At 42.2% G+C, this 11,560-nt stretch overlaps 1 protein-coding gene across 2 annotated transcripts; it reads left to right on the plus strand.

Annotated features, from left to right (window-relative positions):
- The first annotated feature begins 829 nt into the window (after positions 1–829).
- PCNP (PEST proteolytic signal containing nuclear protein) lies at positions 830–9,849 on the plus strand. Of its 2 annotated transcripts, none has more exons than XM_002193688.6 (5): positions 830–954; positions 4,343–4,563; positions 6,492–6,566; positions 6,903–6,958; positions 7,870–9,849. In XM_002193688.6, the coding sequence occupies exons 1-5, from the start codon at positions 864–866 to the stop codon at positions 7,997–7,999; spliced, it is 573 nt and encodes a 190-aa protein (XP_002193724.2). In that variant the 5' UTR covers positions 830–863; the 3' UTR covers positions 8,000–9,849. The 2 variants fall into 2 exon arrangements, with proteins under 2 accessions (XP_002193724.2, XP_072790839.1); XM_072934738.1 differs by lacking the exon at positions 830–954 and adding an exon at positions 4,137–4,319 and having other exon boundaries at positions 4,395–4,563; positions 7,870–8,267.
- The last annotated feature ends 1,711 nt before the right edge of the window (positions 9,850–11,560 follow it).

Below are 11,560 nucleotides of genomic sequence, written 5' to 3' on the forward strand. Positions count from 1 at the left end.
AGTCAGTGATGGCAGATGATGAGCTGGTGGTGACCCACTGCCTGGTGACCTCTTCCTACACTGTTCTAAGGTGGGGATTGGAAGCAGAAGATTCAGTGCCCTGATAGTGCCCTGACAGTGCCCTTCACTGCCTGTTGTGGTGTGCAGGGGCCTGCAGGCATGGATCGCCTCTGGCACAGGGAAAGAGCCGGTTCCTTTCAGCTGTGTGTGGCTGGGAAGTACACAAAGCTTCACCCTAGGGTGGTGTTCCAGGCGGTGCTTGAGAGCTACCCTGAAGTGCAAGGAGTGGCTGTGTGAGTGTGTGTGCCCTGCTCAGGCAGACTCGTTCCTGCAGGGCGCGGCAGCGGTTCCTTCGCACCCCCGACATGCAGAGCTCATGTACCCAATCTTCCGAGAGCTGGAACATCTACTTTCCTCCTTGAAACACGTACTGTTAAGCTGAACAATGCTTCAGGGAAGTAAATACTGCTACATTCCCGCCAGTCGGAGTTGGTGCGCCCCAAACGGGAGGTAAAATAATTTCCATTTTTAAGCCAACTGAGCCTGTGAGAATACTGCCATGAGCTGCTACATGCGACGCTGGGAGTGTCGGGGGGTGACTGATCCCCCCGCTTTTCCCGGGGAGGGGATGCAATCCGTGCGCGCCTGAGCAGCGGCTCCGGGCGAGCGGCGGATGGGCGCTCCCCGCCGCGCCCCGGCGCGCTCCCGCCGCTCCCCGGCGCGCTCCCGGCGCGCTCCCGCCGCGCTCCCGCCGCGCTCCCGCCGCTCCCCGGCGCGCTCCCGCTCCTCCCCGGCGCGCTCCCGGGCGCGCTCCCGCCGCGCCATCCCCGCGCGCCGCAGGGGCGGGGCCCGGGGCGGCGCGCATGCGCGCTGCGAGGCGGCGGCGGCGGCGGGGGAAGATGGCGGACGGCAGGGCCGAGCGGGAGAAGGCGAAGCGGCCGCAGCCCGCAGGAGGTGAACACGTAGCGCCGCTCGCCGCGGAGCTGTGGGGAGGGAACGGGCTCCGGGCCGGCCCGGCGGGGGTGGAGGGAGTGGAGGGAGTCCGGGGGCGCCTCGCCCGGCCGTGCGGTGCCCGGCCCTGCGGGGAGAGGGGCGGCCTGGGCCTGAGGGGCTGCGCTGGAGGAGAGGCCGAGTGGCGCCCGCTGTGCTCAGCTTTACAGCGCTTTCCTAAAAACACACCGGCTGCTCTTTGTCCCTGCAAATGCGCTGTGTCTCTCTCCTAAAAATACGTGGGGTACTTACGCCGTGTTCTGAGAGAAATACCACTGTTGCTGTCTGCAGGGATGAACACAGGGCCTTAACTATTAACTTTTAGCAGTTATGGTGCCTTTTTTATAAATGGGTACAGTGAATATTGTTTAATTGCTGTTCTGAGCATTTGGGGCTTTTTTTGTTTGACAACAATCTGTAACTTTGCTGTTTGGTCTTACAGTATTTATATTATTACTGGACATTCCTGTAATTTCTGCAGTATTTGGTTCGAAAATTTTAACTGTATGTTTCTTCTCTTCTTTCTTCCCTTAAAGTTGGGAGGACAGTGTCTTTGCAAAGATAAAGCTTTTCTTTCTTGGTGTGTTTCTTTTTTGTTTTAGTTGGGTTTTGGTAATTCTTTTTTTGTTTCGATATATCTGTAGGGAGAGGGTACTTCTTAAATCTGTCTAAAAATTAAATTTGGCTTGTAAACCAATCAGGATAACTTCAACAGTGAATGTTATTTCTGATAATCGCTGACATTTGAAGAGTATCGATTTTAGGTAGCTCCTTGTCTCTTGGTTCTCTGTTGGGCTTTGGTGGCTTTTTGGGTTTTATGTTTTGGTGGCGGTATTGGGTGTCTTTTTGTATTAGTAATACAGTAACTGGACAGGAACAGCACATCAGTAATTCATGCTGTTTCGTGTGCTGAAACATGATCTGAACGAGTTGAGGTACCTTGGCCCTAAGGAAGAATAGTTGTTGCCTGACAATTTTTGAAAGCAATTTGCAGTCCTTAGCTTTTCTGGCAAGATAATGGGGCTCATGTTAAAATTAGCTTGGCTGTGACGGGTTGGTCCCCACAGATAACAGATCCTGAAGGGCTGTGCAGCTGGCACTGGCACTCCTGGCACTCCGGCCACCTGGGCCGTGGAGTTGTTCACTCGTGGGGCTGTTGATATGCATGAGTAAAACTTAGCTGAGCATAGGACAGCTTTTGGTGTCTGCAATCCATGGAAACCAGCCAGTCTGGTTTGGAAATAGTGCTGGTGCTTTTTGTGGGTGAACATGACCTCCAGGAAATGATAAAGCAGCGTTGATATCTTGCAATATATATATGGAGTGGCATGGGAGATGGTAGAGACCTGCTGAATGGTTAATATGCCTGCATTTCTGCTTCCTGCAGAAATCCAACAGCACAGCAGCTCCCTCCCCTCCTTCCCCAGCTGTCCCGTGCCCCTTGCAGCTCTATCATCAAGCAAGAGTGTTTCCTTCAGCAGTCTGTGTTCATCCTTTGGCAAGCCCAGTAGAAACAACGCTCAGAATGCAGTGTTAATTCTGACAGACATGCTCTTTGGGATTTGGTGAGAAGACAGATAAACAGATGTGGGTAGATTGTATGAGGCTTCACCTTGTGCTTAGCAGTATTGGAGAATTTGCACTTAAAAGAAGTAAGCTGTAAGAAGTAGTGTAATAACCTTCAAGCTAGCACTAGGCTAGGAACTGGTTCCCTGTGCCCTGAACTTTGGGCTGCTATGGATTTTGTATGTTATGAAAAAGAAAGCATAGCCCTAAGGTTCCAGCAGGACCCAGTGAGTCTGGCCAGTGAATCTTGTAGCTCCCCTTGAGTGACAGTCTCTGGTGCACTGAGGCTGCACTTGGAACGTTCTGTTTGATGGCATTCCATGCACTAACCATAAGGATGCTCTCACAGTCTCTGCAGACTGCTGTTGGGTAAACTCTGCTAAGACAGCTACCCAAGGTCACTTGTGTAAATTTTGATTGTTTCTCTTTCCTCTTTTGCTTTGTTTTTCAATTGTATATCTATATTTTCTGGATCAAATTTTTGTAGCATTTTTTAATACAGTGAAACTGATTAAAGTTACAATTTTTTTTCCTGATCTGCCATATTTCTGAAGGTGAATGATAAATCCATTTTGGTTTCAATCACTTATTGATACCTGGAAGAGTGGGGCAGAAGTGGTATATTCTGCTGTTTCTGATTTGGGAAATAGCAGACAAATATATATATAGATTGAGTCCCTAGATTTCTCTTTCCTGATGTTGTTTGCTTCTGTTTTTTTTTTTTTTTTTCTCAGAGCTACAATGTTGTTGACCCCCAGTTCAGACTTTCTTCTCTCCCATTGCTTCACCTTACGTAGTAGCTTTTTGATTAGCGGTGCACAGAGCTTTATCCCGATGGTTGGAGTTTGCTGTTCATGGAAGGTGCTCTTCTCCATGTGATGTGATGAGGAACTTGTGCTAGCTCCAGTTGTTTCAAACTGCTGCTGTGAGCATTTCCCTGTCCATTCCTTAATGTGTGTTGGTTTTTCCCCCTTCTGCTACTGCAGCGGTTTGCTTATTGCAGCAGCAGGGACTTGTCTTTTTGCTGAAGCATTTACTCTGTTCAGGATGAGTTTTCCAAGGACACCTTTGTCTCTTGGTGTAGCTGAAGAAGCTGATTTTATAGGAATGGAAGTGTTGCTTGAATGTTTTTTCTCTGTGTATCACTGTTCAGCTGCTGTGTTTTCCATGGCTATACAAAACCAGAAAAGATGAAATCTATATATATATGGTTTTTTAGTGCTGATTCCTTCCTCAAGCAGCGCTTGGCAGATTTATTACAGATGAGATGCGGACAAGCAGTGACTTGAAACATGATTGAGACAGCTGGCCTCACTGTAGTCACTCCCATGATTTTAGACTTGTGCCAGACAAGCCTAGAGACTGGCATGGACATGATTTTGTAGAAATGTAGTAGAATAAGTTTTAACTTAGATTGTCTACTCTAGATTTGGAATTGGGATTCCAATTATGAAAGCTTATCTGTGGCAACTTAAAAACTTAAAAAGATTTAGTCATCTACATTTAATTTACTACATGAACTTTGACTTCCTTACTAAATAAAGAGATGGTGCTTCAAGATGATTTTCCTGACTCATACAAGAAGTTCTTTACAAGTAGTGGAGTGCTTGCAGTTTCTTCTCCTCTTTGTGTTTTGCTGTCCGCTAATTATACATTGGTGGAAACTGCTGTCACTAAAAACACCTTACCTATTGCACCCAAAGTATAATGCTTTTTGAGGTTGCTGCTCCCATCAATCTGCTCAGTAAAAGTAGCTCATCTTGGTAAGTTGTTTCGACTTCACCAGGACCTGAAGAAGAGGCAGAAAAACCTGTGAAAACTAAGACTGTTTCTTCCAGTAATGGAGGAGAAAGTTCGAGTCGCAGCGCAGAGAAACGGGCAGCTAATGAAGAAGCTGAAGACTTCAACACAAAGCCCGCTCCTGCCAAAATGTCCAAGTTTGGATTTTCCATAGGCAGTCAGACAACAAAGAAGGCATCTGCAATATCCATCAAACTGGGAGCAAATGTAAGTTTACTGAGGGCTTTTAATTTAAGGGAAACTGAGGGAAAAGGGACTTTGGGAGGCTTCCTTGCAGAGGAAACCTTGAATTCCCATGAGGGTAACTCGGGTAGAGCTTAGGCAGGGGTTGCAGGGCCAGCTGGTCGTGCATGTGTAAGTACTTCAAGGTGATTAATAACAGCTCGGTAGTCTCAGGAATCATAAGACTTGATTGAAATGAACTGTAGATCTTTGAACATGCAGAATAATTTTATAATGAGATTTGATAAGTCTGCAATAATTTCCTGAGGGAAATGAGCAGACTTGTTAAGCTGCTCAGGCTACTTTGAAATGAGTGCTGGGATCTTCATTGCATAGGATGCTTAAAGCTAGAAGAAAGCATCTAGATGGCTTAATAGTTGTCTTCCACTCCGAAGATCTTATTTTAGTATGGGGAATTGTAGCGTATTTCCATGACTTTGCTTGTTCTTTGCAAGGTCAGTGTGATTTATTTGTGTTAAATGTAAGACATGGGGCTTTGTTACATAGGTTTCTAAGAATTCTGATCCCTTGATTGTCCAGCACAAGGTATCCTTGTGCTTGTTCAGATGGGAATCTGATGACTCTCTGTACTTCCAGAGTAGTCCTCCACTGGCCTGGCCAAGGATAAGCCAAGGTGTTAAACAGAACAGCCTCTTTGATTAATACAGTTAATTTACATTTCCTGCCTATCACTGGGATGGATATAAGTAGCTGTCTGCAGCGAATTCAAACTCTTAATTGTGGAAGCCTTGCACACGCAATGCCAGCATTTGAGGAACCTGCAGAGGATTAAAAGGGTGCTCTGTTACTTTGAGATGGAAGGGAGATGTGGGCTGGCAGCATTCTAGGGTATAAATGCAGCCAGGTCAGCTCAGCCTTCGGAAAAATAGACAAGGCTTCCTTCTCTGAGCTTCTAGCATGCTTCAGTTTCTCATGTCTGAAGTGGCAATAAATTTGCCTCAGGATTTCTGGTTCACAGAACTTAGTGGGTGATGGACAGTGCTGAAATTTACCCTGTTTCTCTTCAGTTATTTTTACTCCCCTAGAACATTCCTCATTCCTTGGGCGCAGATGCTTTAAAATGTTGGTATTTATATGTTGTGCAGTATCAGTAAAGAACAGCTGTAGGCAGTTGCATAAGGGTTCTGCTGCAGTACCAGCTTCTAGGAGCGTGCATTAAAGAATTGCCAGTAAAGGCAAAATTCAGAAAGCACTGTACAGGATTTATTTAGTACTACAGTAGCAATCTGTTACTAGTTACTTGGCTTTTTTCTCAGTGGTGTTGAAGTAACTTCTGGTACCACTGCTGTAGTACACGTAACAGTTCTGAGTTAGACAACTTCCTACACTTTAAGTAGAGGAATAAAAAATTGGAAATAAAAGAAATACTCTTTAAAGGAACTTATTAATCGGACTGTATGATAGATACTGGTAGTAGTTTAAATGCATTGAATTGTTTTAAGCGAGAAAGCTGTCACGTTGTTAAAATAGAAGAAAATAAACATATTATTTTTTTCTGATATTGATGGATAAGAAGATCCAAAAGAATATTGGAAATAGTGGCACAGTAAAATTTTGAATTCTACAAGTTATTCAGGTTCTGTTTTAATTGTTCATGTCATGCACCAGTGGCTGAGTACTCCTGCAGTGTTCTAGAAAGTGAAGACTGCATGTGGGGAGTTGTAATATTAGAGGGCTCAGCTTGCTGCTCAGGGTGATCACACATAAATGAACAGTCATTTACCTTTGTCATTAGAGAGTCCTTTAGGTGGTGGATTCAGACAAAAACTTTTCCCCTGGCTGCCCATTTCAGTGAAGATGTTTGATTTATTTTTACCAAAATACTTAAAAAGCCAAGGATAGCTTTTTTGAGTTAGTAGACTTATGTTACTTGTGCATTTTGTCTTTTCCAGAAGCCTAAAGAGCCTGTTCCAACCCTGGCTCCAAAAACCCTTTCTGTAGCAGCAGCTTTCAACGAAGATGAAGATGTGAGTAATAATCAACACAAAATACCATTGGCGTGGTAGGCAGAGAGAGTGGGTTATTTATGGTTCTTAACATAAATGTCAGGAATTTTCAACCTCCAAGCATCTCTTTTGGCTTAGATTAAGAATGTACAATACCTCTGTGTTGCTGCAGGGCACCTTTCCCTGCCAGGCACTGGTGTTCTGTGCTGTAACTGTGTGGGAGCTCCCTGTGCCAGGGTCCCTGGGCAGTGTGCAGGGCTGCAGGCACCTTTCCCTGCCAGGGTCCCTGGGCAGTGTGCAGGGCTGCAGGCACCTTTCCCTGCCAGGCACTGAAGTCTGGGCTGCTTTTCCCCGCAGAGCGAGCCCGAGGAGATGCCCCCCGAGGCCAAGATGCGCATGAAGAACATCGGAAGGTAGGGCAGCCTTCACTGTGTCTGAGCTGTGGGATGCCAGCACAGCTCAGGGCAGGTCTGGAGGATGCTTTGAGAATGCAAGGAGGTCGAATAGGTGACAGAAACATTTCTCCAGAAACAAGATTTTCAAGCATGTCATCTACACTTGCATTTGAACTTTGAATCTTATTTGCATTTTTTGAGGAAGAAACTGAGTCTGCATTAAATAGTAACTAAATATAGCATTAAATAGAAAAATAGTAACTTTTTTTTTTTTTTTTAAGTGTAATAGGTGGGAATTCCTGCTTGTCTTTACTTTGTATTTTTCTGGTTCTCCCTTTTATAAATTACCTTGAAGTAGGTAGTCTGGTCACATTTTTAAACTCATGTGCAAGGAGAAGATAAGAATTATCTCTCAGAAAGACAAAGAATTGCTTCTTTATAATAAATCATGTAACTCTCCTGCTTGCCACAGATTTGAGAGGGTAGCGGACCAGTCCTAAAACAAGTTGGGACCTTTTCAGAGGAGCCTTCAAGTAAATTAGGGATGAATTTTGAGAATTCGTATTTCAGAGGTGTTTGTCATGATAGACTGCTTTTAAAGTCAGTCACTATGGAAGTTTTTCGTTTTTCTCCAGTAACAAATTTGGATCCTCAGTTTCTTAATCTTTGTAGCTGGCAGCAGTTGCTGCCACCTCCTCTCCTGCTCCATCTCCTCACTCTGCTTTGACATACTGTGTGCAGATCAGTTCTGTGGCCAGCTCACAGTTGCTAGGAGTGAGGGCTCCTGATGTAGCAGAAGGAAATTCGTGTGGTAGTTAGAGGAACAGGCTGGGCTTGAAATCAGCATTTCAGTGTCATGGCACAATCTGCTATAGCTGAGCTGGCTTTCTCAACTGCTTTCTCAACTGCTCTTGTTGTGCTTTTCACAGGGATACACCAACCTCAGCAGGACCAAATTCCTTCAATAAAGGAAAGCATGGATTTTCTGACAACCAGAAGCTATGGGAACGAAATATAAAATCTCATCTTGGAAACGTCCATGACCAAGAAAATAACTAAATGATGTGGATTACAAGTTGGGTGTTTTGGGGGGAGGGGAGGGTGTAACATTAAAGGAACAGTTTCCTTTTTTAAGAATGGTATGAGACTATCTTTGGAGCCACTTTTTTAAGACTTTGAGTGGTACACTAATAAATGAGTTTGAAATTAGAGGTAATTTATGTTTTGTATACAGATTTCAAGGCATTTGCTAATTTTGTAGTTCATGTGATTAGTTTCAAAAGGTTACAGATAATAAAGAAATTGGAGTGATACCTTTTTAAGATAATTTTCTTTTGTCAGTGATTAAATAAGGTGGATGAAAAAGGTTACTGTCTCTTTAATCAGGTTAAAATTGAATGCTCTTGCATTCTCACTTCTGGCTCCCTCTTCATAACAGGAGAAACAGTTGACTCCTCTGAATTCTGCTAAAGAGAGTGAGCACTGTCTTGTACTAGAAGTGTTACTGGACTATTACTTTGAATATAATCTTACACAGGAAATAGTAAGAACTTGGATTTTTTCTCTCCCTGCAGTCACCTTTTGTTAAGTCTCTGCAAACTAGGAATTACGTTGCTCTGAGTGGCTCTGGTAACTTAGCTCTGATTTTGTTTAAAACTTCATGTAGGGTGTGTAACCTTCAGTGGCCTGTTCTGTGTAAGGAAATGGGCCTTGTCTGTATATTAGATACAGTCTGTAAAGAATATTCATTACAAAGGTAAATCAGTATTTTCAGTGTGCTCCTTTTAAATCATTAGCCTTGAGTAGTTACTGTTAGCATTTCCCAGTGGTACTCAAAAGCCACCACCAAAAATACAAGCTAATGTACATTAAGCTTCACCTTTGGTTGAAATATTTTTCTTTACTATGCCTAGAAGGAATAAAAGCCACACCAAAAATCGGTAACTCACTGCTTAAGTATGAAAACTCTAAGATGCACTTTCCCTGTCTTGCCATTTAAGACAAAATGCCTTGATGCCTGTGACCTCAGAGGACACTATCAGGTCAGAGAATGCTGTACCTGCAGTGCTGATGTTCCTAACAAGTACCAGCTTCAGAAATCAAACTCGACCTTTTCCTGCCTGTCTTCCTTTGCCGTTATTTTCTGCAGTGGCATGAATCTGGTCAGTTCATTTCTTAGCTGCCATACTGCAGGGCAGTGCTGAAGGATTTCAGTGCTACTCATGACCAGCTAAATTTCAGTCTTTGTAAAAACATTTTACTAGCAGAACTGGTTAAATAGAACAGCAGTGTAACTGGTTAAATTATCAACAGCAATACCACCACCTGTCCCAACAGCACCACCTCCCATACCCCAAATAAAACATAAGGTTCTTTTTAAACTCAAATACCTGATAGTGTCACCCACTAAATTAATTTCAGCTAGGAAATGGTTGTAACATTCAATATATTAGTTGCTTTCATCCTGCCCCTAAAACTGGCTTCTTGCTAAAGTTGAACTTGCAAGTGCAGAAAGGAAAGTGCATCTTGAAATGTATTTTTTTATTATTATTATTATTATTTTAGGAAAGCTCTGACCACTTAGACTTTTGAGTTTGTAAGTTCTAAAAATATCTTTTGTATTTTTGTATTGTATGTGTAATCTTTTTTCTTTTGAAGTCTGATGCAGTTGAATACCTGTAATTGTTTTCTTTTAAAAGCCTTGTTATAAACTTAACATAAAAATGTATACATTATTTTTCTTCCATAGCAGAAATACTTGGTTTATTTAAAACACACTTTCAAAACTGACTTTCAGGCCTTCCAAAACCAATTTGGGCATTACTGGAACTAGGCAAGACAAACTTTTCACTTATTTTCATCACATGTGGTTATGTTTGTCTGAATAAATCCCTTTAAGATAGTGGTAATCCATAGTGAATAGCCATTTTCTTGTGCTCCTCAGTAGCTGGTTCGTACTGTATCAATCACTTGTACAGGAACAAAGCAAAACAGAACTTCAAATAAGAGAATGACTCAGATCTCTTCCTTCTTTTAACCTACCTCCACTTTCTTTCACATCTTTGTCTGAAGCAGATGTTCATACCCAGAATTTCCTTGTACTTCAAAATCACTTAGGAAATTGCTAGGCAGAATTGCAGACATACTATGAAATACCTTCCATGTAACGGAGAGAGCAAAAGTTATATTTATCTTCTTACTTCTATGGTCAGTAAATAATCCTAGACCTTGTGAGAGACTGCAGAAACTTCTGAATTTCAGTTCAGGAGGGCAGCATCTCTCCATTCCTCATACAACGCAACTCTTTGGGCCTCAAGCAAAACTTCAAAAAGCAGGTGTTCCTAGAACTATCCAGGCCAGAATCTATCCAGGTTCATATATGGAAAATGAAATACTGCAGAGGAATCTGCAACACCTTCTTTCCCAGAGAAAAACAAAGTTTCTTGAAAGAGCAATTAATGGCAGAGCTCAGTTTATTTGATGACAGAAATAACCATAACTTTATACATCTTACACTAAATAAAAACAGCAGAATGTACAAATCTGATTCATTATGTACAGGAATTCACAAGGAATACTAAATGAGCAGACACTTCTTATTAATTTTATTTCTTAAAAAATCAAATACCAGCTGCATATTTGCAGTCTGACTTTTGCAGAAGGGTAGTGAATGTCTTAAGTGCTGAAGTCCAAAGGAAAACATAAGGCAACCCCACAGGATGGGAACAGCAAAGCCAAGAGTGGCACTCCCTACTTACCTCACACCGTTCTGAAAAGGTAAGGCACAACATGTTAGGAAAGGGTGCCACAAAATTCAGCTCTGACATTCCTGGCTGAGTCTTCTTTAGAAAACAACCCTTTGTTACTAGTTTGGTTGGTGGCTGTTTTTAAACAGCAGATCACTGAGTCAGTAAAAGCATTCTGACAGAGGATAAGAAGGCTCCAAAATTCAAATTCACTTTTGCTTCTTCCATAGATTGGGCAAATAAATAAATGCACCAAAGAGTAAACTAAGGTGCTGGTAATATTCTTTTTTTTGTGAGGTACCACACTAAATATACAAATAATGTTCTAGCACTATTTACAGCTATTTTTCCTTGAACACTTCTTCACTTTAGTAATACATAATTATTTTTAGGATACAAACACTGAAGTAAGTTTTCAAGTTTATCTAGTGCTCTTTATAATCCTTTTCCATCATAATGGTAATATTTTAATTTTAAGCAGGATGGCTATTTCCAGATTCTTTACCATACAAAAATTCAAGTTACAGCTAGCAGTATTTTTTTTCAATATTCATTTTAGTTTTACTCCATTTGGTAATTAGAAAATAATACAATTGTAAAGGGGTGCAGGATATATAAATAACTACATTATTTCTCTGAAATAAGACCCTGACTTTTGAAATAGGCATCTACAAATTAATTTGGATCCAAGACAGGAACTCAAACATAAAAAATCTTCAACAACCGCTTATCTACAGAATTGTAAAGTACAAAAAGAACAGTCCATTCTGTAGCTTAGTAGACAGATATCCACATAGTTAAACAAGATGAAAAGTAGAAATACTAATTCAAATGAGGTGGTTACTTTGCCACAGGGTTTGCTGCAATTTTGTTC

The sequence above is a fragment of the Taeniopygia guttata genome, chromosome 1, assembly GCF_048771995.1.
Source record: "Taeniopygia guttata chromosome 1, bTaeGut7.mat, whole genome shotgun sequence".
NCBI lineage: Eukaryota > Metazoa > Chordata > Aves > Passeriformes > Estrildidae > Taeniopygia > Taeniopygia guttata.